Here is a 27,839-nt window from a genome sequence, read left to right as displayed (position 1 = left end):
AATAGTAATAATAGCAGTGACACAGCAAAAGTACCAATGACAGCAGAGGGAGCTACTGTTACCAAGGACGAATTCTGCACTGGGCTCAGTTTCTGTGCATTATCACGAACCCTAACGCTCTCCCTGTGACGTAGGCCATTATGAAACTCATTTTATTGTTTTTTTTAAACATTTTTCTAACGTTTATTTAATTTTGAGACAGAGAGAGACAGAGCTTGAACAGGGGAGGGTCAGAGAGAGAGGGAGACACAGAATCTGAAACAGGCTCCAGGCTCCGAGCTGTCAGCACGGAGCCCAATGTGGGGCTCGAACTCACGGACTGCAAGATCATGACCTGAGCCGAAGTCGGACGCTTAACCGACTGAGCCACCCAGGCACCCCGAAACTCATTTTATTGTTAAGGAAATAGGCTCAGAGAGGGGAAGCCATTTACCCAAGGCCACACAGCTGGCGAATGGCAGAGTGAGAAGCTGAACTTGGGTCTGTCGGGCTCCAAAGTCGACTCTCTTTCCACTCCTTCGCTTGGTTTTGAGGTTCTGGGCCAAGGTCCAGGGTGTTGGGGTTCAGTTCACTGCCTGGCACAGGGCCTGTCCAGTCCTGTGTCCCGTCGGTGCCTGGGGATCTCTGGATGGGTGAATGGCTGGGTGCATGAGTGAGTGAGTGACTGAGTGACAAGGCTGTCTGGTCAGCGAGCAGCTAAGTGTGGCTGTGGCCTCTCTCCTAGACCCCAGAAACTTCTGCTGGCCAACCCAAGGGCAAGTCCAACAGTGGCACCAAATCTGGAAACCAGCAAATCCCCCAAGGCAGCCAGTCAGGCTCTCCGCAGAACTCAAACATTCCGGGCAAGGAGAGCCAGGAGGCCGGCCCCACAGACCCCGTGTTGATGACCAGCATCAATGGTGAGAAGCCCCAGGAGCCGGGCCCCAGTGGGACCCCAGCCAGAAAACCCCTGCCCTTCAAGAGAGGTGTGAGGAGGGGTGATGTGCTGCTGATGGTGGCCAAGCTGGACCCGGACTCAGCCAAGCCGGAGCAGAGGACCCAGCCCCATGACGCCCCCACCTGTAAGACCCCACCCCCAGCCACAGACCCTGGAGGGGAACAGAAGGGGGGGACTCCAGGGACTCATGGCACTAAGGACACAGCCCCGAAGGCTGAGAAGACCCAGACTGAGGGCGTTGTGGACCCAGGAACGCAAGGCGTGGTGGGGAAAGGGGGCAGGGACCTCCAGACCAAAGGGCTGAAAGGGGGTGAACTCCAGGGCAGAGAGGGGCCAGGCGAAGGGGGACGGTCAGCTACAACAGAGAAGGGGGCAGGGGACCCCCCAAACAAGATGGCAAAGGGGAACCTCTCCAAGGATTCGGGGGGCAACGGCAAGCCCGCTGGGGCCCAGATCCAGGTGAGAAAGTGGGGAGTCTCCCTGGGCAGCAGGAGCAAATGGGATGGTCCCCGGAGTAAGAAGGATAAAGAAGGTTCGCTGCTGAGTAAGGCAGAGAAGACAGAGGAGCCTCAGGTCAAGGCAGAGAAGATGAGCAAGGTTCAGGGGAAGCCCGGGAAGGTGGGGGGAGCTCCCGGAGGGGTGGAGAAAGCAGGCCAGCCTCTGAGAAGGACAGAGAAGGCAGGGGAGCCCCAGGCCAAGGTAGGAGAGGAAAGGCGGCCTCAGAGTGAGCCCGGGGAGGCAGGTAGAGCCGGGGGGGAGAGAGAGAAGGGCTGTGAAACCCCCAAGGAGGTGGGTGCATGCAGGGAGAACCCAGCGGCGGCTGGGAAGGAGGGCCGGCCAGAGAGCAGAGGACAGAATGCCCCGGAGCCCCGTGCGGGAGTGGATGACGTGACAGAGACCCTGGAGACGGAGCTGGAAAGGGCCGGACCACCTGCTCTGGAGGGCCATGCAGACAGTTCTCAGGATCGGAAGGAGGGTGAAGAGGGGCCGGCCCTGCCGGAGGGGAGCAAAGGAGGACAGAGCAGAGACTTGGATCAGGTGAGGGGCTCCAGCCCCCGGAGTGGGGAGGGGCAGGAGGGAGCCTTCCGAGGTGGGGGGGATGGGCAAGAGTTGCCCCTGGGGGCATCCTCCTTGATGCGTAGGGATCTTGGGGCCCCCACTGCACCGATCCCGGGGTAAGAGTCTCCACGGCATGACGGAGGTCCCAAGACGGAGATGTCCTGTCAAGGCTGAGTTTACTCACAGAGTTCTCAAACTTGGGGCTGCGTAAATAGCAGATTGCTCAGAATGCAGATTCCCGGGCACCGCCTTAGCGGTTCCATTCCAGGGGCCAGGGGTGGGGCCGAGGCATCTGCCTGTAAATAATCGCCACCCCACTTGCCCTCCCTTGGGGGAAATTCTGACTTCAGTGGGCCCAGATCACACCTTGAGAAACTCCCATGTGAAGGTTCACTCCGGACAAGGGGGTGGGGTGGGGGTGGTGGGGGCGGAGGGAGGGCAGTGTCCCCTTGGTCACCTGATTCATGTGATCTTTGCTCTCAGGCTCCTGAGGACCGATGGTACGAGGCAGAGAAAGTGTGGCTGGTTCAGAAGGATGGATTTACTCTTGGTAATTAGGGGTGTTAGCCCATCTGGGAGGGTCTAAGTCTTTTCTTCCTGCGCCCCCTCTGTGGCTGGCCGTATTTGCCAGATCAGAATCTGGGGGGAAGGGTGAGGGGCATGCCGCGTCCATGGGGCACGTGGGTGGCTCATTTGGTTAAACGTCCGACTTTGGCTCAAATCGCGATCTCACGGTGCATGGGTTCAAGCACCACGTTGGACTCTGTTCTGACAGCTCAGCTTCGGATTCTGGGGCTCTCTCTCTCTCTCTCTTTCTCTCGGGGCTGTCATCAGCAACTGTCCTGAAGCCGGATGAGGGAACAGCCGACCTGCCGGCAGGAAGGGTGCGAGTTTGCATCGATGCTGACAAAACCGTGACTGAGGTGGACGAGGAGTGTGTTCATAGGGTGAGCCCTCCGTCTCTCTCCCCGCCTGCCCCGCACCGTCTTTCCCCACCCCTGCAAGAGATTTCCTTGCACTTGACTGCACAGGCTGCTTTGGCTTGATGCCCTGGAGGGAGTTGTAAGGAAGGCCATCTTGGAGCTCACTGCTCTGCTGGAGGCGTATCGTCAGGAGGTCATTTCTCTCTCTCGGGGTTCTCTTGACACAGGCACATTCACAAACATGTTTGTCAGAACTGGGAATTCTGCCTGATCCAAGAACGTGACCACTTTTCATTTTACGGACATTGCAGATCATGCCACAGGGCGGGTTTCCCTTTTCACCCTGGCTGCCAGGGAATTCAGAGCCAAATTTGCAGCTTGTCATCAACTGTAGCCGAGGTTTCGATGGACTATTGTTTGGGGGTTTATTGCGGTGGGCTTGTGTCCTTGACAAAAAGGCTGACCCACAAGAGAGCTCAGGCTTGGCCCAAACCCCAGAGCAGTAGGCCCTAAAAACTCCTTGAGGCTTAAAAGAATGGTAGGAAGGTTTTTAGAAGGGACATCCCAAGGAGAAGCTGCAATCATTCCTCGCTTCTGGAAGAGTTTGGGCATATTTCCAAGGGATCAGTGCACGATGGGCTGTCAGAGAAATGGGGCTGTTTGGCCATTGGCCTTCATCCCCGAGGGTCACAGAACACGTGTAGAGCTCCCTGGCAAGACCCAGAGAGGAGGCAACAGCCACTCTAGAACACCATTCTTCTCATAGTGTTTGAGAAGGCTCTCTGAATCTTGCTGTGTCTGTCTCAGGAATCTGTCCCCTCCTGGGGCAGTGAGTTCAGGAGGGAGGACCGGTGTGAAGAGACAGGTGGCAGGGGTGCCTGGGTGGCTCAGTCAAGCATCCGACTCTTGGTTTCAGCTCAGGTTATGATCTCACGGTTCGTGAGATCGAGCCCTGCGTAGGGCTCTGTGCTGACGTCATGGAGCCTGCTTGGGATTCTCTCCCTCCCTCTCTTTCTGCTCCTCCCCTTTTCTCTCTCTCTCTCTCTCTCCAAATAAATTAACTAAAGAGAGAGAGAGAGAGAGACAGGTGGCTCTCAGGCTATGCAAAAGGCAAACGAGTTTTATACGGATTTATTTCTCTCTCTCCAGAGTCTTTGTGTTCTGTCCTGGTCTGTGGCAAATAGCTCTCCCAGAAGAGGTCACCGGGGCTGTGTGTGTGTGTGTGTGTGTGTGTGTACGGGTGGTGGTGCTGGTATGGAGGCCCAGGAGGCCAGAGGACACTTTGTGTGATGCTTCACAGGCCAACCCCCCCGAGCTGGACCAGGCTGAGGACCTGGCCTCCCTGGTCAGTGTCAACGAATCAAGTGTCCTGAACACGCTTCTGCACCGCTACCGGGCTCAGCTGCCCCACACCTTCACTGGGCCGGACCTGATTGCCCTCCAGCCCCGGAGGCCCCCAGCGCCCTCTGCAGGCAAGGTGAGGGGGACCATGGGAATATGTGCTTGCCGTGCAGTGGGGGGTGTCCCCTCTGCCTCTCAGGGGAGAGCAGGGCAGCCAAAGCCCCCTGCAAACCTGTCTGTGAGTAGCATCCTGCCAGATAAAAAAGTCTGGGGTATTGTGGGCATCGCGGGGGCATCGAGGACCACGTGATTCCCCCCTCCATCGAGGGGGACCTTGAGTCATGGATAAAAATAACAGGGGTGTTACACACAATAATAATGAGAAGATATTGAGCAAATATCATTTCTGCACCAGCCACTGCTTCCAGCACCTTACATATCATCTCAACTAATGCTCACACTCACCTGGAAAGATCGGGCCCTCTCCTAGCCCCGTTTTACAGATGAGATGTTCTGGGGCCAGCCCTTGTGTTCAGCAAGGGGGACAGCGGGGGTAAAACCCAGGCCACCAGCCTTTCTGTGCTCTGAACCCCATACTGCCTACTCAAGAGTCCCAGACACCCACATACCTCGGGAAACAGAAGCCTCCCTTCTGTTGTTTGTTTAATTTTTTTTCCCTGCCAAGTGTGGAAATGGCCAGTTTTTGTCAAGACAAAGCAAAGGAGATCTCTCAGCGCCACCTGGTGGTGGGGCCTGCAGCCACAACTGAGCCGTTTGAGTCGGATTCTCTCTTTGATCCCATTCATTGGTCCCATTGATTGAGATACCAAGAGGGTCTCCTCTATGCCCCACATGGAGGAAAGAGCAGGGAGGAAGACCGATAAGCCTGCCCCGGTGGGCGTTCCGTTCTCGAGGGGGAAGACAGGCCCCCAGTAATAAAGATAACAGTGGGGAGGGCAGCTGGTGTGGAGGAGGAGACAGTGAGGAGGCCAGGACAAGTGGGGTCTGGGTCGCAGCAGGTCTTCTGTGTGGTCATGATGTTCCCGGCTGTTGCTCTGAGCATGATGCCAGCTTCGGGGGATCTTCGGCAGAGGGGTGAGATGGTCTGACATGTGCTGGAAAGGGCTCCCCTGGGCTCCTGGGTGGATAGGGGAAAGCGGGCAAAAGAGGAGGTGCTGCTGGGAGGACAGGGGAAGTCGCAGGCCTTTGGAGCCGCTGCCGATGCCCCTCGAGTGCCTTGGAAAGACCACGACGCCTCTCTGGCCTCAGCGTTCTCATCCGCCAATTGGGGATGAAAAGCTGCATCTCGCCCTCTGGAGTACCATGGGGCGAACCCATCCGTAGCCCCCAAATGAGGCTAAGGTCCATTTAGAAAGGGACAGTGGCTCTGAGTCTGCCTCTAAGACTTCTCTTCTCCAGGACACCCCCCTCCCCTGTTGCTTCCTGCCCGACCTGGATGTCCATAAGGGCACCTGCACTCGCCCCTCCCTTGCTGTGAGGGCTACATTCGGGCTACTGCAGCCCAAGGCCGCTGAGCCTTCCAAGATGCCGGGTCACTCGTCTTGCTCCTTCAAAGCCCCTGGGGAGGGAGATTTAGCACAGACTCCCACGGTAAGGCCGGCTTCTCACCGGCCATCCTGGATCGAGGCATCCTTTGCAGAGCCTGGGATGTCCAGGAGCTGGAATACGCCCTGTAACAAAGAATTTGAGTGAGGTGATCCCCCAAGCCCCCTGTAACCCCTCAAAGCATCCAGCTTCCCACACCCAAACCCGAAACCACCTTCTATACGCTTTGGCTGAGTCACGTCTGGCTCCTCAAATGGCCACCAGGTGGGAGCATAGACCTGCGATGGCATCTTGAAGCCGGACTTGGTGGGACCTGGGCCCGGGCTGGGGGCCTCTCTCACTGGGAGTCTGGCCCACCTGGTGGCGGCTGGGAGCTGGGTGTGCGCCTGGGGGTGCAGGTCTGAGTGGCTGTGAGCACGGGTATGAATGTGTGGGGTATAGACGGGTACAGCTCTGAGTCGCTGGGGCCTCTGCGACTCTTGGGTGCGTGCCCGTGAGCACGCGTGTGTGCGTATAAGCAAGGCACGTGTGCACGCATGCACCTGTATGTGTGCACAGGGGCCTGGGCTTGAAGGATTCCCCTTTTCCCTTCCGGCCCGCTGGGGAGACTGACAGATGGGACGGCCTGTCCCCTGGACCTCAGTGTTCCCAGAGTGGGAGGTGGCTCCAGGGCTCAGACCCCAGGACCCTCTGCCTCTGCTGCATGCCTTAAGGCTGTGTCCAGCCAGTGTGGGGGCTGGTCCCACTTTGACCAGCTTTGGGGTCCTCCCGAGCCCTGGAACCTTGTGTTTTGTGTCAGGACAGGGATTCATTATTGTTGCGGGACGTCTCGGGCAGGAAGGGCGGCCCTGAGCCCCAGGCAGGAGGTGCAGGTTGGGGGAAAAGCCGCCATTCTGAGGTTTGTGCCCCTGGCCCTGCTAAGACACGGAAGAGGACAGGTGGGGCCTTTCTGGGCCCAGTCGTCACCTGCTTATCATTCCAGGACATTTGGATGTCCTCGTCTGGCCGGGCCGGCTGCCCTGCCCACCTTGGTGCCCCTCCACTGACCACTCTGTCTCCAGGTGCCCTCCTCCCTTCTACCCCAAGGCCACACTAAGCAGACTTTCGTCAAGGTCACCGGTGGTTTCCACGCTGCCAAACTCATTTGCCAAATGTTCAAGTCTCTGATTTCCCCTGACTTGACCCTCAGTATAGCGTTTGGTGTGGCCAAGCTCCTCCTGCAAATGCTCCCAGGACTCCCTGTCCTGCTTTTCCGTCTGTCCCACTGGCCTCTCCTCCTCAGCCTCCTTTGCGGGTCTCCCTGACCTCTCCAAGGCGGTTGCCCCGCCCCCCCCATACCTCTTCCCTCCTCTTTAAATACCCCCTTCCTTGGTGATCTCATTCAGGCTTTAAAATGTCTCCCGATAGTTTCATTCTTTCGTTTGTTTCTCATCAGTCTCTTCGCAACAGAAAGCAGGCTCAACTCCGTAGGCAGGGCTGTTTTAAGGCAGAGTTATTAAGGTATGATTTGCAGTTGGTTCGATTCACCCCTTTTAGCGGACAGTCCTGTAAGTTTCTGACAAACGCGTACCGTTATGCAACACCCTCCACCGTCGATTACAGGACTGTTCCCATGCCGTTCTCTGGAACCTTGGTTGTCACCCCGCCCGCCTCCCGGGTCCTGCCCTTGGCAGCCACTGATCTGTTCTTTTTGTCCCTATACTTTGGCCTTTTCTGAAAAAGTCACATAATTGGAATCATACGGCAGGTAACCTTTGCATCGGCTTCTTCCACTTGCCACGATGCGTTCGTTCGACACTCACCCCTATTACAGCAGCGATTGGCCATTTATTGTATGCGTGCCCTGGTTTATCCATTCAGTAGGGTGACCAGTTGTCTCAGTTTTCCCAGTTAGAGGGGTTTCCCGGGATATGGGACCTTCAGTGCTAAAACCACGATGTTTGGTTACCTTCGTTCACTAGTTACAAGGCATTTGGGTTGTTTCTAGTTTTCGATGACTTTGAATATATATTTAATAGGACCAGTGACATTGAAGGTTGTTTTTTGTGTGTGTGTGTGTGGACATAACGGCTCATTTCTCTTGGGTAAATACCTAAGAATGGGATTGCCAGGTTGTATGATGAATGTACCTCTCACTGTTTCCCAGAGTGACTGTGTCATTGGTCCTTCTTACCAGCATTGCATGGGCATTCCAGTCACTCTGTGCCTTCACCAGACCTTGGTAGTGAGTGTTACAAAAATTTAAAACCTGTTTTTAGCCATCTAATATGTATACAATGGTATCTCCTCACGGTTGGTAGGGATTCCCTTTATCCGTTTTGTGTAGCGCTGTGCCCGCAATAATATTTTGTGTATTGAATGAAGAATAAATGAATGGATGAATGGAGTGGAAGTCCTCAGGTATTACCTAAAACTGTCATGGCCAATGCATGGCATATGTACCACCATCTACCCTGGGCTTCGTTCTGTTTCCATGGCAGACATCACTAATCAATCTTGCCAGTCTATCCAGCTGCCTCATTCCGGGCAAGTACTATCCAATAATGAGCTAACACAAGCCTCCTAGGGGTTAAAGAGGAGACCCAGGTTCAGAGTAGACTCAGAGGCTGTTCAAGGGCTCACGGTGAGCCAGGGGCAGGAGTAGACCCCAAGGCTGGGCTTTTCCCAGTAAAATTCGACTTGTCTGATAAGGTTGGGGTAGGATGACAGGCAGGGGTGGGCTGGGCTCGAGGCTGGGGTGGGACACCGCCTTGGGGTGCTCCCTGGGCACCGGCTGGGGTGGGAAGACCGATGTCGAGGATCATCTTCCTGCAGGTGCCCAGGCGCCGCCGGGATGGCCTGCCAGCTCATGTTGGCTCCCTGGCCCAGCGGGCATACTGGGCGCTGCTGAGCCAGCGGAGGGACCAGAGCATCGTGGCCCTGGGGCGCAGCGGTGCTGGGAAGACCACCTGTTGCGAGCAGGTCCTGGAGCACCTGGTGGCGATGGCAGGCAGTGTGGATGGCAGGGTCTCAGGTACAGTGGTCTCCAGGTGGCATGTGTTGGGGGCGGGCTGTGGGGGAGGGTGGGGAGAGTTGGAGGGGACGCTGGGTTGCTCCTCCTTGTATCCATTCAGCTAGCATTCACTGAGCACCCATGTGCAGACTCTGTGCTTGCTTCTTTCTAGGCAGGGCCACCCATAGTTCATTGCATGCCTCTGTGCAAGTTAGAAAAAGGTACTCCTTCCTCAAGACATCCACAGCTGTCTGCAGAGCAATCATCATGCACTGACATTGTCAGAACCATACCCTTGACCGCCATGTTCTGGGAAATCGTCCTGACAGATATACAAACCTGTACTTGTATGATGTAAACAGCGTGTCCCTTCGACATGGTGTCCTTGTGCGGTGCACAACCTGCTGCACCGTACAGAGGACCCAGTAGGTAAAGACAGAAGGGCAGGGCCTATGCTCATGAGGAGTCGACAGCCAGAAGGGAAACTGAACTTCACATATGTGCCAAACTCCAGTGCTCTGCACAAAGGGCTGGCAGAGCTGGTTAGGAGAGAGTCACGGGGAGCTCGGAGGAGAGGAGTTCGGGGGCTTCCTCGAAGACGTGATGTCTGCCTGGGTGGCTCAGTCGGTTAAACGTCCGACTCTTGATTTCAGCTCAGGTCATGATCTCGCCACTCATGAGTTCAAGCCCTGCCTCGGGCTCCGTCCATGCTTACGGAGCAGAGCAGGCTTGGGATTCTCTCCCTTCCTCTTTCTCCCTGCCCCTCTCCTGCTCATGCTCTTCCCCACCGCCCCTAAGATAAATAAATAAGACTTAAAAAACTTTTAAAAAAAGGAAATGATGTTTGAACTAGACTTTAAAAAGTGCCAATTAATAATAATAATAATAACCATAGTAAACATTTGCTGAGGACTTACATGCTGAGCCCTATTCCAAGCATATTAACTCATTTATTATTTAAAACAGTTCTATAAGGTAGATATTATTATTCAAACGTTATAAATGAGGACATTAAGACTCAGGTTAAGTCGCTTGCCCTAGGCCACACAACTAAAACATCCTAGAGCTGAGAGTCCAACCCAGACAGTCTGGCTTTGGAGCTATAACCCCTGGGCCCATGTTCTTAATGCTTCTTTCACTTTTGCCCCCCTAAGGAGCTTTCTCAGACACCCCCACCCCCCAATCATCCCCCACTGTGAAATTTTACTGCCATAGATATACCATGATCTCTTCATGCAGTTTATGCACATCTGTGCTTTATACATAAGAAAACAAAATCCCCCCTACTCACAAGAATCCACTTTTGCCCTCTTGGGGGCAATGCATAGCCTAGGCTATGAGAGGTTAACTGATTTGCCCCAAATGAGCTAACTAGCAAAGGCAGAGCCCATGTTCAAATTCCCTTAACCACCGTGTGTGCTGCTGCTTTGCTGGGGTTATTCTAGAGCTTTATTGATCACCTACTCTCCACCTAACCCCTGGGAGGGCGTGGGGATACAGCAGGGAGAGGCACCAGTCTTGGCTCTCCCCGAATGTAGCTCTGCCGTGAGTGCGTGTATTTGAGGGTGGGAGTCAGGAAAGGCTGTATCCGGCACCTAGCACAGTGCCTGGCGCATAGTAGGTGCCTAAGAAATAATTGTGGCGAGAATGCAGGGCTTTTCAAGGCTGTGGCTACTCTGTGAGCGCCCTCAGAGCAGGTCTGAGAATGTTAAGGCCCTGCCTTCCTTCATCAGGCCCTGGAGGCCCCTGTCACTGGACTGTAGCTATCCTGACCCTGTGTCGCGACTCAGTCTTCTTGACTCAGCCTTCTTCCCCCTGCACTCTGCTTGCAGTACACAGCCAGGGCAGCAGTGAAATGTGTGTGGTCTAGTGCTGAGTTGGGGGTGGGGGTGGCGGGGAGCCTGCTGGGGGTGTTGGGAACAGATGGGCTTGGACCAGTGCAGGTGCCAGTGGGGAAGGTGGTCCTGTGAGAGGTGGGGGTGGCCTCTCCAGGGCCATGGGTGACTCTCTGCCCCGTGCCCCCCAACAGTGGAGAAGATCCGAGCTACCTTCACCATCCTCCGGGCTTTTGGCTCTGTGCCCACCGGCCATAGCTGCAATGCCACCCGGTTTGCCATGGTGATGTCGCTCGATTTCAATGCCACGGGGAAAGTCACGGCCGCTCAGCTCCAGGTGAGTGCTCTGGGAGGACGTGCTGCAGCGTCCCCAGGCCCACTCAGCAGAGGCCACATATCCCCCCGGGACCCTGGAACGTGTCTAAGTGGTTGTGGCTCCCCCGGCGGTGGCCACCTCCTCCCCGACGCACTCAGCGCCCCGGACCATCGCCAGCCTGTCTGCGCCTTGGAATGTCACGGGGATGAACTATTCATGAGTAAATACATACCTCAGCCGCTCATTAGCTGGGTGTTAAAAGCATAAGCTGAAATCAAACAGACGCTCGCCGGCCTTCCGCGAACGTCTGCGTGTAACCAACACATGGCTTGTTTGTTCCTATCTCCACAATCACCCGTGCCGATTCCCTGAACCTCAAACAGGCTGTTTAGGCAGAAAATAGGATTAGGTTGTTAGAAGGGTCGTTTGTACATCGAGCCGGGATGACGTCCAGGCTCCAGGAAAACTCCTCGGTGCCCAGAAGTCCCTCTTCTGTCCCGGCCCTGCAATTCTACCATCAATCACCACTTGGGGCAGCTTAGTAAGCTTCTGTTAAATAAGAGTATGTTGGAGAGTGGCTCTGGTTGATTGTGATTACCTTCGGATGCTTTCATCGGAATGAGTCTGTCGTGTCAGTTGAGTCCCTGGATGGGCTCTGGATCAGCGAGATAAATGAGCAGTTTCGATGCGGACGTGTCTGGCAGAGCGTGGACCTGAGCCGTGGCCCCAAAGAGTGCATCGGGGCGGGGGACACCCCAACAGACCCTCTGGGTAGCTGGCCACCCGGCTGACCGTGTCCCGTCCACTCCCATTGCAGACGATGCTCTTGGAGAAGAGCCACGTGGCCCGACAGCCAGAAGGGGAAGGCAACTTTGAGGTTTTCTCCCAGATGCTAGCTGGGTTAGACCTGGATCTCAGGTGAGTGACGGAGACCTCAGCAGACGGCAAGGACTCATTCAGACTGACTGTTCTAATATTACCCAGGAGTGAGTTCACACAGCCGATTGGCAGAAAACCTGGAGGCAGACCCACTCCCCTGGGTTTAGTTTGTGATTCTTTGTGCCAGAAAACACTTAGGAAAGAGCCACAGACGGGCAGTGAGTGAGGGATATTCCAGAAACGGGCCTGGGGCCGGCAATGGGAACGTCCGGGCCACGGGGTGGAGCCCTGTGTCACAATGTCCCCTCGCTCCGCCAGGTCGCTGATGTGGGTGGTCCTTCCCTTACTTCTGTCCCTTCTCTGCTTCCAGGACAGAGCTATACTTACACCAGACGGCAGACAGCAGCTCCTTCGGCATGGGCGTGTGGCCTAAGGTAAGGAGAAGGTCCTTCTGGGGTGTGTGTGGTTGTGACCAGGGGACAGAGGATGCGAGGGTGATGCAGGGTTCCCTGTGCAACTCTTCTCCTTTACCAGTGGGGTTGCTAGCTGGCAAGGACTGGCCATGGGGGTGGGCCTGGGCTTGTAGGGTGTCTGAGACTCGCACACATAAAGGGAAGCAGGAGGTGGGACGCAGAGAGGTAAGAGTGTGGGCTCTTGCCTCAAATCCTGGCCCTGATATTTACTAGACACATGATCCCAGGCCGTATTATTGGTGATTCACGTGGGTAGGTGCGGTCAGGGGTGGCATTCCAGGAAGACGTGGTCTGTGAGCAGACTTTGAGAGATGGAGTCCACTTCAAAAAGGCCAGGTGTTTGCTTGTTTGTTTACTCTTTTATTCTTTTGTTTATACCTCAACAATTGTTTTCTGAGTCACTCCCCACCCCACTACACCCACCACCAGCTCCCGTGCCAGGCCTGTGCCAAGTGCTGGGGTTATGGCCTCCATCCGTGGGGTTTTACTCCATCAGGAGAGATGATATGGGCATTAACCCAGTCATGTGGGATATAAATGTGGCAGGGGTTGCACAAGATGCCGTGGGCACAAAGGACAGTTGAAAGAGCTACTTGGTCTCAGACAGAGAAGGCTTCCTAGCTAGGGTGACATTTGACTGGGTTTTGAGGAATGAATAGGAGTTCACCATGTAAGGGAGGGGCGATGATTTCCACACCCAACCCTTTCAACAAACATATGATCCGGGAAAGAAAGAGTGCTGGAATTAAGGGGTATCTTCAGGTCCAGAATGAATTGCAATCGACAACCTCACACCAGACAGAAATTAACAAAGAATGGAGTATAGGCCCAAATGTAAAACCTAAAACCATGAAATTTCTACAAGAAAACAAGGGGAAAATTTCTCCAACTTTGTTTTAGGTGAAGGTTTTTCAGATGTGACACCAAATGCACAGGTTATAAGAGGACAAATAGAGAAATTGCATTTCATCAAAATTAAAAAACTTCTGCTTTTTTTAAAAAAAGGTTTATTTATTTATTTTGAGAGAGAGAGAGAGAGTGTGAGCAGGGGAGGGGCAGAGACAGAAGGAGAGAGAATCCCAAGCAGGCTCCTTACTGTCAGCGTGGAGCCCGATGTGGGGCTTGAACCCAGGAACCGTGAGATCATGACCTGAGCCAAAATCAAGATTTGGACGCTTAACCGACTGAGCCACCCAGAGGCACCGTTAATATGAAAATACAAGCCACAGACTGGGGAAAAAATGTTTTCAAATCACCCATCTGATGAAGTTTTGAATCCAGACTATATAGACGACTCTCTAAACTCATAAATGCAACCTGACAAAGAAGGCGGGCAAAAGATTCCAACATACACTTTGCCAGAGAAGACACGTGCATGGTCGATAACGCACACGAAAACATGCTCCACATCATTAAAGAAATTCCAAGTAAAACCACAGCACCCTGCCACTACACAATCACCGAATTATCTGCAGTTGAAAAGATTGGTCACACCAAGTGCTGGTGAGAACTGGGGCCACTGGAGCTCTCACACCCGGCTGGTGGGGATGTGAGACAGCACACCCGTTTGGGAAAACAGTTTCTTACAAAAGGTACATGTTCACCTTCTCTATAATACGCTAGTCTACTCTGGGCTTTTGATGCAGGAAAATAAAGGTGCATGTTCAGACAAAGGAGTTTACGTGACAGTTCGTAGTTTCATTTGTAATAGCAGGGGCATGGGTGTGGAGTACCCATAAAGGTGGCATAATAGCCCTGAAAGTGAACGAGAGGCTGGCGTATCCAAGGGGGCGATGGCTCAAAATCATTACGCTGAGTGAAAGCTCTCAGATGAAAGAGAGACTAACTGTATGAGCCCACGTATGTGACGCTCGAGGAATTGCAAACTAACCCACAGTGGCAGAAAACAGGGCCATGGTTGCCTGGGCATTGGGTGTGGGCAGGAGGAGGGGAGAGAGGATTTATAAAAGGAAACTTCTGGACCGTGGTATAGATGTTGTCTTCATTGCGGCAATAGTTTCATATGTGTACACATCAAAGCTTATCAAGTTTATTTATTTTTTAATTTTTATTTTAAAAAGTTTTAACGTTTACTTATTTTTGAGAGACAGATGGACAGAGAATGGGAGGGGGAGGGGCAGAGAGAGAGAGAGAGAGAGAGAGAGAGAGACAGAATCCGAAGTAGGCTCCAGGTTCTGAGCTGTTGGCACAGAACCTGATGCGGGGCTTGAACCCCTGAACCGCGAGATCATGACCTGAGCCGAAGTCGGTCGCTCAAATGACTGAGCCACCAGGGCGCCCCCAAGGTGCCTCTGTACCTTTTAAAGAGGAATAGTTTATTCTTTGTCAATTATACCTTGATAAAGCTGTTCACACACACACACACACACACACACACACACACACTGCTAGGGACCCTCCACAGAGCTGCTGATTCAGCAGGTCTGGGGCAGGGCCTGGGAGTCTGCATTCCTCAGAAGCTCCCAGGTGATGTTGATGCTGCTGGTCCAGGGACCGCGCCCCCGCTCTAAGAACCACTGACATAGAGTTTATTTCTGCAGTAGGAGTAAGATGATACGGCTATTCCCTCTTTGGTTTTTTTTTTAAGTTGATTTATTTATTTTGAGAGAGAGAGAGGGGGAGAGAGAGAGATGAGGGGAGGGGCAGAGACAGAGAGGGAGAGAGAGAATCCCAAGCAGGCTTTGTGCTGTCAGTGCAGAGACTGATGCGGGGCCAGAACTCACGAACCATGAGATCACGACCTGAGCCGAGATCAAGAGCTGGATGTGTAGCTCAGTGAATAACTCAGGAGCCGCACAGCGATTCCATCCTTACGTTCTGGGGGCTAATCCACTCTTCCTCTGACACCCCGTGTCACTGGCGGGCACCCGCGGTATGGCTTTCTTTCATCCCCCGTGACTGGGGACTATTAGGATCCCAGCCCTTGACTGTGACAGCACAGGATGAGAGTCTCATCCAGCCCTGCGTCTTCCCGTCTGTTTAAATGAAATCTGGCCAAGTGGATCCATAGGAGTCTGCAAGAAGGTTGTTGTTTTGGAGGAGAAGGGCCCCAGCGGGGTCCCTGTGAGCTCTCCCCAGCCTGAATTTTTGTTAACAGTCCGCACACGAGAATGGGTCACAGCAGGGAATCCGTGTCAGGGAGTCTTTTGAAGTAGTTTTCTTCTTTTGTGTGTTTCTGGGGGGTGTTTTTTTTTTTTTTTTTTTTTTAGTCCAGTTGATTTGTGGGAACGGGTGGGGGCAGCCTTTGTTCTCTCCCCGCTACCTGGCAGGTATCCAGGGAAGGTTTTCTCAGTGTGCTAAGAGCAAAAATAAAGTCTGAAAAGTCACCGGTCCTCCATGCCAGCCTGCGCGAGTTATCTGGGGTTGGGTGGTCCCGGGACTGCCTCCGTAAGGGAACTTGGTAGTCGGGAAGTCCCCCCAAGCATGGGAGTTGCTACATACAAGCTCCCAAAGCTGCCAGACGGAGCTGATAGAAATGCAGCATGCCTAGAACTTCTGTATCTCAAAACGGACCCAATGTACAGCAAGGTGACTGTAGGTAAAGACAGTGTTTGTTCTGTACGTCAGATTTCTTAGGAGAGTGGATCTTACGTGTTCTCACCACACGCAAAAAACGGTAACTACATGGAGTGATGGATGCATTAATTAACTTCATTGCGGCCATCATTTCAGAACATGCTTCTATCAGATCATCACATCGCACACCTAACAAGGTGTCATTTTTATCTGTCATTAAAACTCAGTGAAACTTAAAAAAAAAAACAAAACAACCCATAGGTTGTCCAGTGAAGTCTGAATTTCAGATAAAAGTGGAATAATTTGTTTAGTATAATTCTGCCCCAAATACTGCGTGGGCAGGCCTGGAGGGTTGAGGTCGTATCAGAGAGGGCTGCCTGGAGGAGGTGAGCCCAGAGAGTGCCCAGTGAGGATGGACAGGGGTAGTGAGTCCCGCATCCCTGCTCCGCCAGACGTTATACTAGAACAGTACCCATCGTTCATCAGAGATTCCAGTTGAACTATATGTCTTGCCTTTCACCTGGCAGTTCTACAGCCCAATTCATCCCTGGCCGAGCCTTCTTCCTCCTCCTCCTCGCCAGTCTTGTTGCTCTGATCAGTCATGCTTCGTCTTTATCTGTAACCGTCGCTTTCGTTGTCCCCTGAGAATTCATTGATGACAACGGTTAAGAAATGGGTTCTGGAGTCTGACAAATCCAGGTGCGAACCCCAGCAGCCGTCGGGTGGCCTTATGGAAGGTGACTCCATTTCCGTGGGCCTCAGTTTCCTCACTGGTAAAACCGGGATGCTGATACTCCCCCTGGCTCCCAGGTTAAATGAGATACAGCCTACCAAGTGCTCGGACTCTTAGCTTTTATGATTATGATTTATTGGCATTCTTCACTGTTACCTTGTATGGCACACTGGACCAGTTGGGGGGGGCAAGGCCTCAGTGGCCCGCGAGCCCCCCAATCCATGCTTCTTAGAAGTACACCCCATGTTTTTTTTTGTCTCATTGGCCTTATGTCTATTCCCTGGTGTATGTATGTGTGTGTGTGTGTGTGTGTATTAAATTTTTTTAATGTTTATTTATTTTTGAGAGACAGAGAGAGAAAAGTGGGGGATGGGCAGAGAGAGAGGGAGAGAGAATCCCAACTGGGCTCTATGCTGACAGCAGAGAGCCTGACTCGGGGCTTGAACTCATGAACTGTGAGATCATGGCCTGAGCTGAAGTCAGATGCTTAACCGACTGAGCCACCCAGGCGCCCCCTTGGTCTACAATTTTAATACGACATTATTTTTAGGGGCACCTGCCTGGCTCAGTCTGTCTTCTATGAATATTTTGTACAGTTCATAACAAACTGGAGGTCATTAACACTTTCACGAACAATGCTTTTCATAACCAGACGTTCAGAGTGGAGTCATGATTCCCCAAACTGTTTCTCGAATGTTGTCCATTTACTGAAAAGGTTCTCAACTCTTTTGGTAGCTCTCAATAAGGAGATGATAAACACCTTTGTGCATCTATCCTGGGCTTTCGTGCCAGCGTGAGTGTCCCCAGCTTCCCAGTCCTCTGTCCAGGGAGAGACCTCCTTTTAATGGGTGTGTGTGTGTGTGTGTGTGTGTGTGTGTGGTCTCGATAACAATCTCTCATTGTCTTTGACACTCTTTGTTTGCTTATTATCGATCTGCCTACCACCCTAAGGTCCAAGAAGATGAGGGTCTTCTGTGTCCTGTTCACTGCTCATGTATTTCACAATGCCTAACGCTGAGCCAGGCACACAGCAAGCGCTCCACAAATGTTTGTTGAGTGAATAAATGAACGAGCGGACCCCACTCACGGCAACTTGGCTAAACTTTTCTCAATTTTCCTGCCGCGGTAGCAGAACTGCATTAATTACACTTGAATTTAGCCCGCCGTGTCTTTAAAGGCATGGGCTGTGGAGACCTTGCATGTTTCCTTGGCTCCATTGCCTGGATCCTGGGAGCTGGGGTCGTTTGCTGGGAGGCACAGAGTACCCCAGAGAAGGGAATTCATGAGTTTGAGGCTCTCCTTCCTCAGCCAGCCTGGCCTCTGGGGTCCTTGAATATGGGATTAGCAGCACTGTGGGCCTGGCTCAGTAGGTGGACAAACTCAACCTCGGCATCAACGGCTCTCATTCAGGGATAGTAACCGGCAGCTCATTGACATTCACTCCTCAATGGATATTTACTGATCTCGTTACATCCCAGGCACCGGCACAGAGAGATAACTCAGCTGGGTCTCAGGCACAAGGAGCCCATATGTTAGGAGGCAGGTGGGGGCTGCCACGGCCATATTGCAGATCATTCGAAGCCAGAATGATAGGTGCTTGAATAGAGGTGTGTGTGGGCTGAGACCAGGCTGCAGGGGTAGAGGCATATCAAGGAAGGCTGCCCAGAGGAGGTGAGAGGGAAGTCGAGCAGGTGCACTGAGGCCAGCGTTCCTGCTCCAGGGAGCACCTGATGCAAAGGTGAAGGTGGAGAGACCTCAAACAATGCAGGTGAAGAGTACAGGATGAGGTGCAGGGGGAAGGGGGCAGTCGGCTGGAGCAGGTGCTCAGGGGGGAAAGCGCCGAGACCCGCGGGTGGTGCCGGCCCTCGGTGGCGCCTCCGCTCGCTGTCAGTGTCCACCCCTTGGTCCCTGCGCTGTGCCCTTGCTGCCTGCCACTCTCAGCTTTTAAATGGAACTTATTTGAGATCAGTCAGGGCACCAGGACCCATTTGAAATCACAAAGCTTTCATATTATTCTCTTCTTCTCTGTAATTTATTTTTTTGCAACGTAGACTGATTTTTTTTTTTTTAAAGTGCCCAGCAGCAGTGATAATAATAATAATCTTTGCCTCCCAGCAGTTGGCTTCTGGCTGTTACCTTCTGGGCTTTGGCCCGAGGCACATTTATTTTTTTATGACCCGGTTGTCAACTGTGGAGGAATGGTCTCCAAAGAGAAATGGGGGATCGTGCGCTCTTGCCGGGGGCTCTGCCCAGAGCCTCCGCTTCCTTAATCCTCCAAATGGTCCTTTGAGGTGAGGGATTATTATCACATCTGATTTCAGGAGTAGTAACCAGGCTCAGAGAGGTGAGGTTACTTGCCTAAGAGCACACAGCTTGTAAATGTCAACCCTGTGTCGTGGCTGAAGATCCTGGGCCCTGGGTTCTGACCCGCTGTGCCCTCCTGGGTCATTTATGTCCTCTCAGCCTCGGGTTTTGCAACTGTGGAATGGGCAGAGCCATACCCAGCTTCTTGGTCTGCTCCTGGGACTGGAGGCTTGGAATTCCTCCTGCCCCACTCCAGTACTCACATCACCTCACTCATTCTGTTTGCTTCACGCACCACTACTTTCTGGAAGCCTCTGACCCTCCCCAGAGTCTCCCAGCCTGCTCCTCCTCACCCCTGTCTCCAGGACAGCGCCACGCCTGGTTCACTTTCCGTGGAGCGTTGGGCATGCACTTGGGCAGCGGCGGGGAAAGGTGTCCCGGAAAGCGGAACAGTCTGGGCAAAGGCATGGCCAGAGAGACGCAGTGGTGTGTGGGAACCAGCATTTATTGGGCACCATTGCGTGCAGGGCTGGGTGCTCCATACACGACTCATTCATTCCTCACAATGGCCCTCGGAGGAAGGTAGGCTACGATTTCCGTTCTACAGAAGCAGAAACTGAGCCCCAGTGCAAGGGCAGGAGATCTGTACAAAGTCACCCTGCTGGGGAGCATTGAGTCATGGAAACGTCCAGTTCTGTCTGACTCCAAATCCAAACCTGGCCTCTCTCTCTCTGCACTGGGGATCTCCTGGGTGCTCTAAGCACAGCCCAGTCTAATGTGGAGAGAACATTTTGGATTTTTTTCCCCCACTAAATTACCTGCAGTCTTTAGTTGACCTTGAGTCTTTGCATCAGATAAACCCTGGGCATCTTGTGAGTTGATTTTTTTTCCCATTAATTTTTTTTTTTTATTGTGGCGAGACAACTAATTTTAAGCCTCCAACTCAGTGATGAATATATTCTTTATTTTTTTGTCGTTTATTTATTTGAGAGAGAAAGAGAAAGAGAGAGAATGAGCAGGGGAGGGGCAGAGAGAGAGAGGGAGACAGAGGATCCGAATCAGGCTCTACAGTGACGCGGGGCTTGAACTCACGCACTGCGAGATCATAACCTGAGCCGAAGTCAGACACTTAACCGACTGAGCCACCCAGGCTCCCCCCAGTGATGACTATATTCTCAAATGCACCCGTAGCCACACCCCAGATCAACACCTGGAACATTTCTGACGAAGGCTCCCTTGAGTCTCTTTCCGATCAGGGGCGTCCCTCCTGTCCCAGCATTACCAAAATGACTTTTCTTACTGTAGGTTGGCTCGGCTCATGCTTGAACCTCATGGAGAGGGAGTCATACAGTGCAGAGTCTTTGGTTCTCTGGCTCACGTGGTCTGTGGGATTCGTGCCCGTGGATGCACGGATCTGTGGCTCGTTCTTTTTCATTCCCTCGTAGCACTCCACCGCTGTTCCCTGCGACACTGGCCTTTGTGTATTCAGTCTCCTGTTGATAGACATTTGGGCTGCGGGCTGATCTCCACATTCACGATCTTGCTGGAAGGGGTGGCTTTCGTGACAGCATTAGGCAGAGGTGTTTGGCTCCCTGGAAATTTAAGCAACTATAAACATCTTCCTGATCCTAATTGTTTGGATCAGAAACATATACATTTGCCTCTCTCTATTTTCTGTTGCAACAGAGACGTGGGCGGTGGAGGGGGAGGCAGTGGGGAGGGAGGGGAAGAGAAACAGATTAAGCTTTGGGGAAAGTTTCTCCTTCTTTTCGCATGAGCTAAGTGGCAGATGATGGAGTCCGCCTGTAATTTAAATTCAAATGCTCAGAGTTGACAGTGGGAGCCATAATAAATGTGTTGCCACTGTCCTTTCGGTGTCCTTTCTGTGCCGCTTTGAAATCTCATAAATAACCGAGAACATGTTGGTAAGATGCCTTCCTTCCCTCCGTGTGCTCCAGTGGAGCAGCTGCGGTTGCTAGGTTGAGCTCCTGGTTGCTAGGGATTTTGTGGTCCTGTGGTGGCCCAGAAATATGATGGATCAGTGGAACATGCTTTTGCTATTAATTGAAATATTTTCACAGCGAATCCCTCAATGTCACTGCATGCTTTGACGTCGGCCCGGTTGGTTGCTGATTCTCGCAGCCTTCTTTGCTAGTTAGACGTAGCTGGAGTGGAGGGGACAAGCGGCCTGGACAGGGAGTCAGAAAAGCCTGATCCTAGTTCTGTATCGGATGCTAATTTGCTGTGTGACCTTGGGCAAGTGTTATCCCCTCTCTGGGCGTTGGATTCCACAAAATTTAAGAACCTGCCAGCTTTACCAGCCTACAGTTCATCACCCACGCTCTGTAAGAGGGCCAAGTGCAAATCAGTTCCTCATTATCTGCCGGTGGATTAGTGACAAAAGAATTCTTGTCCCTAGCTCACTTTCTTTCAACCCAGCAGGTTTCTGGGCTGAGTCTCCTCGGCCAGATGGTGTGTGTGTGCGCGCAGGAGTTTCGGGCTAATTTTAATATTCAATCAAACATAATTGGGATCATAAATCTGAAAAAGAAAAAAACAACACCCTACAACCCATAAACATCTGATCATGTCACTTTCTCTTTCCTCCTGCTTAAAATCCTTGGGCGGTTTCCCATCCCTTGCCCTGGCGAGAGCATACAGATTCACCTCCGTTGTTGAGGCAGATCGGTTGGTGGCGGCGGCAGGGGGTGGGGTCCTGGAAACAGTGGGGACTCGCTGGCATGCTGTGGCATCTCGATCGATTAACGATGTCTGCCACAGGTCCGGGAGTATAGACAGGCGTGTGTATTTGCCAGGCCTGGCTGGAATCCAGAGCCCGTGCCTCTAACATCATATGTGAGGCCATCCCAAGTGGCACCTGCCAGCTTCTCAACTTTCTCGCTTCTCTGTCGGCCCCACCTCCAAAAATACCTGCTTCTGTGCCCACATTCAGTTGACCACCTGTTGTCCCCCGAGATCTCCTTTGGTCACGTTGTTCCCTCTGCTTGTAGGGACTTACTGCATTAAATCGGTCAGTGACGCCTATGCCTCTTCCAAACTTCAACCTCAGTGTTGTCTCGCCTTCTAGGACAACCTCTATGACAATTTTGAGGGGGATTCATTGACGCCTTCCTGCCTCTGCCCGGACCCCGCCACTTAGCCTGCGTCACACTAAGTTTTATGTCTCTTTCCACGGCTAACCTCGAGAGGCCCTCCAAAGTCAAGTTCTGGGGTTCCCTTGGCTTTGCGTCCTCTGGGCCCCGTACACAGCAGAGTCTCAAAAACTCTACCCAGGGAACCCACGGGTGAATGAGAATCACAGTGCATTCCAAAGACAGATAGGAACGACTTACTTTCCCTGCAGTCTGAGCTCTGGGCGTCAACACTCCACAGCCTAATTGTGGGTAATTTACTGTGGTTACAAAGCGACCGCATTGTTCCCCCCCCCGCCCCGTCCCGAGTCTAAGCTTTTCCTTCTTGCCACCCTGACGGCCTCTTCCTCTCTCCCTTTGCTCGCAGCCCGAGGACAAGCAGAAGGCGGCAGCTGCCTTTGCCCATCTCCAGAGCGCCATGGAGACACTGGGCATCTCGGAGGGCGAGCAGCGAGCCATTTGGCGGGTGCTGGCAGCCATCTACCACCTCGGCGCAGCGGGAGCCTGCAAAGGTGAGTCCTTCCTGCCGAGCTCACCTGCACTGCCAGCTGTCTGCCTTGGCAGGTGCCTGACGAGCCCCTTCTCTCCATGAGCCGGGAGAGGATCAATCTGTCATCCTCTGTGTCTCCGGGACCGGTGTCTGGGAGGCTGCCGGACCAGGCGCCGTGAGATGGAAGCAGGTCTGGGTTTTTCAAGCAAACCTCGTAGACTGGCGGCGGTGCCCCCCGGAGCTCTCCGTGATGATGGAGATGTTCTCCATCCATGTGGTCCAGACCCAGCCCTTCGCTGCGGGTGGCCATTGAGGACTTGACATGCAGCTAGTGCAACTGAGGAATTAAAGTTTTAATTGCATTACATTTTAATTAACATAAATTTAAATAGCTATATGTGACGAGGAGCCAGTGTCCTGAGCGCAGAAGGTCTCGGACATTTGAGAGAGAGTTGGGTCCAAGCAATAAAGGTGCTGTGTTTCGATCTCGATATCTTGGAGATGCTCCCCACCATATGTGGTGAAGCTCACCCAGCCATCCTTGTCCTCCTGAGTCTGTCCCTGCTCTTAATGGTCTGTTTACTGATCATCCTTACTTCACCTTGTTTCCCCAAGGTGGTTCTGGTCTTCTCTCTGGCCCTTGCCCCTCCCTAGCCAATCTTTATTCACCTTGCCCTGTAGATGATCTCTGTGACAGCATTTCTGTCTGTGTTTCTCTATTCCTACTGTTTGCCAGTCTTTTTCTTTTCTTTTCCTTTTTTTTTTAATTGTTGCTCGGACGATTGCAGTAGTCTCATTGCTAATGACTACCTTCCTCCCTCTGTCCATCCTCATTGTGACCTTTGGGGTCTTTTCTAAAAAAAACCACAAGCCTATTGTGTGCCATTCCCTTGCTTAGAATCCTCCCAAGTTTCTCCCTTGCCTGCTAAATCAAGTAAACTTCGTTGACTTGGCATTCAAGGCTCCTCCCTTCCCTAACCAATTTCTTTGATTTCTTTTGACATTGTAAAAGGTCCTGGGGAGAGTAGGGATCAAGATCAGTGTGGTTCCTGCCTTCTTGAGGATTATGGTGTCTTGTATTGTGATTGTGTCCTTGTCTAGCTCTTTCTAGTAGGGAGTGACTTCCTTGGGGCCCAGGACATAGAGCTGGGATTTACTTGTTGAATGAATACATGTGAATTGAAGGCTGTCCTCTGAGGGCTATGTACTGACTCTGGATGACATTCTGGGTCATTTGTCTGTGGGCAGCAGACTTCTGGAATATTCTGGCATGTCATTCCTGCCATCCCCACACTCCTGGGCCTTGGGGCTCATTCTGTTGATTCTCATACACGTGAGCTGCATATATTTGGCCCACTGATTTGATTTTGGAAGTTTCTAGGAGTTATGCTGAGTCAGAAATAAGTAAGGTTGGGACTCCACAGTTAGTCTAAACCAAGGACAGACATGGTGAAAAATCAAATGCCACTCGCCTTTCCAAAACTCAGTCGTGGGCCATGCTTGACCCCTTGGCCATTGGGGCACCACCATCCTCTTGCCCACAGGGACTGTAATGTGTCCCAGCCTCCTCGCCACTGAGACCAGCCTGAGTCACGCACACCATGGTGAGAACGTGGCCCCATCTCTGACCTGGGGTGCATTTCTTTTCCTGCAAAGCTCTAATCATCTGGTAAAATCCCCACCTCTGCATCTGACTCTGTCATCCCGAGGGCCAGCAAAGCATAGCTTGTGGGCTAAATCCCGTCGGCTGTTTTTCTGGATAACAGCAGGCTAAAAATGGTTTTTATACTTCAATTAGATGAAGATCTATCTATTTGTAATATTTTGGGATGTATGAACATTTGTTTTTTTAATGTTTACTATTTATTTTGAGAGAGAGAGAGAGAGAGAGAGAGAGAGAGAGAGAAAGAGAGAGCAAGCAGGGGAGGGGACAGAGAGAGAGGGAGTCAGAGAATCCAAAGCAGGCTTCACACAGTCAGTGCGGAGCCCGATGTGGGGCTTGAACTCACGAACTGTGAGGTCATGACCTGAGCTGAAGCCAAGAGTCGGCTGTTTAACCGACTGAGCCACCCAGGGGCCCCAGGATGTGTGCGAATTGTGTGGCGTTGAAATGATGGTATCCATAATTAAAGTTTTATTGGAACATGGTCGCGCCCCTTCATTCACATGCCCGTGGCTGCGTTCCTGCCACAGTGGCAGAGTTGAGTAGTTGAGGCAAAGATTGTGTGGCCTGCAAAGCTCCAACTAATTGTTATACAGCCCTTTACAGAAAAAGCTGGCCCCTCGTCACGGAACGTCTTAGCAAGGGGGGATCTTTGTGCCTCTGCAGGGCCTGTTTATGCTGTGAGAAAACTCCTCGGTCCTCTTTAGACCCAAGCCAAGCCAGAGACAGGATGTTAGGAATCTGGCTCTGCCCTCAACCGGATGTGTGACCTTGAACAAGTTCCCCTGTCTCTCTCTGGCCACCGTTTTGTCAGATGTGAAATTCTGCGGTCGGGCCAGATTACAGGTTCTTAATCTTGGGAGCTTGTTTCCTGACGGTTCTGGAGGCTAGAAGCTCAGGTTCAAGGTCAAGGTGCCTGGCAGGGTTGGTTTCTCCTGAGGCCTCTCTCCTGCGCTAGGAGAGGGCTGCCTTCCTGCCGCGTCCTCACATGGCCTGCCCTCCATTCATGGGTCTGTCTGTGTCCTGATCTCCTCTTCTTGTAGGACACCAATCACACTGGATCAGGGCCCACCCAGACGACCTCATGTTACCTTAATTATCTCGTTAAAACCTCAGTCAACAAATACAGTCACAATTTAAAGTACCGGGCATTAGTACTTTAACATACGAATTTGGGGAGGACGTAATTCAGCCCACAATACATCCCAGTCCCTGAGATGAGCCAACGTCTACCCTGTGCCCGGGTCTGGCAGGGGGAGGGATGCGGGGGGCTGTGAGACTACTGTCCCCTCTTGAGAATTTATCATCTTATTAGGAGACACGAGACTTCCAAACTGGGACCAGCTTTGTGAACAGGTTGGGCGGAGGGAGGGATTGCAGAGGTCAGAGAGGAAAGCCCTGAAGGTTCAGAGTCGGGGCGCCTGTGGTTGGGGAAGAGCCGAAGGAAGCAAGCCTATTGTACAGAACAGAAAACCGAGGCTCTTGGTGCAATTAACCAGGATCAAGAACCAGACTTGTCTGAGCTTTGGTGGTCTCCTCTTTGATGGGCAGAACATGGGGTTGATGCGTGGATTAAACGGGATTTGGAAGAGGAAGCTGAACGGAGCTGGGTTCCACAGAGCAGATGCTGAGACAAAGATTTGGGTGCACGTGGCTCTTCTGGGAGGGGATCACCCGTAGGGGAGGGAGACAGGGAAGGGAAGATGGGTGACAGTGATACTACGTGCTTTAACGAGCACGTCACCTGTGGGCAACTGGAACCAGTTTCACTGGGAACCTCTGGGCGACTCTGAGGACCATGGCTCCCAGTGGTATTGCCTGGAGACAAAGGAGCTGGAATATTTACCCACTACCTCCTGCTTCTCCATGGTTGGAGGTTGCATGAACACCTGCCCTTCCAGCCTGTGCTGGGCTTGAGCGAAGCATGTGCCTGCAGCCAGCGACAGCAGAGAGGCACAGTCAGGTGCCGCAGTGACAGACCAGGGACACGTATGGGATAGGAGGTATGGGATGGCCGGGGCAAGGGCTGGTGCACAGGTCCTCAGTAGCAGCCAGCTCGAGGCAATCCTTCAGTAAAAGGCAAGTCTAGGATTTTGTTGTTGATCCCAGCCTAGGTGACCCTCCCAAGGTGGCCCAGCCGGTTGCCTCTTGGCTGCACTTAGCTGACACAGGATCGCTCCCACCAAGGCACTCTATAAGCCCTGCAGACAGGTGGGACCTGCCTCCCGATTTCCACAGTCAACGTCAGCCCTCTCTGCCTCCGGTGTGACCAAACAGAGGCTGACAGAGCCCTCTGATCTGTTGACCTGTCACCAGAGGAGTTTGGTGGTGGAATTTCTCTTCTGGGGGCATGTGGGATCCCCCCTCTGATGTGGGCCCCGGGGACCTGACCCACACCTGTCGCTGCCTGTAATGATAAAAGGAAAAGTCACATTTATAAATATTTTATTAATACATGATTATGGCAATAATTTCTCCCAGCCTTCCTCCCCCCCTCCCTCCCCCCCCACCCACACCTTATAAATTATTTTAAGAGGAGCTGCCGTCAGTCAGCCCGGGAGGCCCTGCCCGATGATTTACTTACTATATATTCTGCTTTAGAAGATTTCATAATAGGTTGCTCTAAAATCAGCTATTAAGAATTTCAAAGTCATATATAAATGTCTTTGCTTTGTGTCATAACAGATCATTTTGAAATATATTAAGAATCATTTCCATTAATCAGGATTTTTTTTTATTAAAATGATGATCTCCTCCCAGTGCGCCTGGCTTCCGTAATTTATTTTGAGGGTCCTGATCTTTTTTTTTTAGTTTTTTTTATGTTGTATTTATTTTTGAGAGAGAGAGGGAGAGAGAGAGAGAGAGGGAGAGCAAGCACAGGAGGGACAGAGAGAGAGAGGGAGACACAGAATCCGAAGACAGGCTCCAGACTCTGAGCTAGCTGTCAGCACAGAGCTCGACGCGGGGCTTGACCCCACAAACCGTGAGATCATGACCTGAGCCGAAGTCGGACCCTTAACCGACTGAGCCACCCAGGCGCCCCTGCCCTGATTGTATTTTAAAGACCAAGATCAGTCCCTAAAGGAACATTTTGGGCCTTATAACCGGACTCAGGGTGTCTAAACCTTTACGATGATAACAACCACCACCAAGGGATCAGCTTCGGGTTTGACAGTTTCAAAAGCAACTTGTGCTGCGGTCACGCCTCTTGATCTGATTCGACTCAGGCGGTCATCTGGTGAGGACTCAAGAGTCGGCCTGCTGGGTGCGAGCTTTGGCTTGGCCACGTTGAGCCTCGGTTTTCTCCTCTATAAAATGGAGCGGCTAATGGCACCCAGCTCGCAGACTCATTGTGAGGATTCACTGAATCCGTGCCCAAGAGTGTGGAGCACAGGACTTCGCTCTTGAAGTGTCGGTTCAGAAGTATTTGCTTTCGTTCATCACCGTCTGATAGATGAAAACACAGAGACTCAGATTAAGTACGTGATGTACCCGACGTCACACAGCTAGTATGTTCCAGAGTGAGATTTGGAAGCTCAGTTGGTCTCCCTACAAATACCCCTCCGCTGTCCTTGCCTTAGCAACAGGCTGTTGCCATCTCCTGATGGGGAATCGGCTTGTTTTTCTGGGCCCTGGGCT

At 52.4% G+C, this 27,839-nt stretch overlaps 1 protein-coding gene across 3 annotated transcripts in view; it reads left to right on the top strand.

Moving 5' to 3' along the window:
* Positions 1-27,839, top strand: part of MYO18B (myosin XVIIIB) — a 258,450-nt gene that overhangs the window by 21,429 nt on the left and 209,182 nt on the right. For all 3 annotated transcript variants that reach the window (XM_006938537.5, XM_045041734.1, XM_045041736.1), the window contains 9 exons: positions 725-1,975; positions 2,480-2,546; positions 2,831-2,943; positions 4,220-4,396; positions 8,641-8,839; positions 10,848-10,990; positions 11,787-11,887; positions 12,219-12,282; positions 22,415-22,559. In XM_006938537.5, the coding sequence (XP_006938599.3) occupies positions 725-1,975; positions 2,480-2,546; positions 2,831-2,943; positions 4,220-4,396; positions 8,641-8,839; positions 10,848-10,990; positions 11,787-11,887; positions 12,219-12,282; positions 22,415-22,559 (2,260 nt within the window). The remainder of the gene's footprint in view (positions 1-724; positions 1,976-2,479; positions 2,547-2,830; positions 2,944-4,219; positions 4,397-8,640; positions 8,840-10,847; positions 10,991-11,786; positions 11,888-12,218; positions 12,283-22,414; positions 22,560-27,839) is intronic.

This window comes from Felis catus, chromosome D3 (genome assembly GCF_018350175.1).
Source record: "Felis catus isolate Fca126 chromosome D3, F.catus_Fca126_mat1.0, whole genome shotgun sequence".
NCBI lineage: Eukaryota > Metazoa > Chordata > Mammalia > Carnivora > Felidae > Felis > Felis catus.
This window is presented reverse-complemented; position numbering and strand designations above follow the sequence as displayed.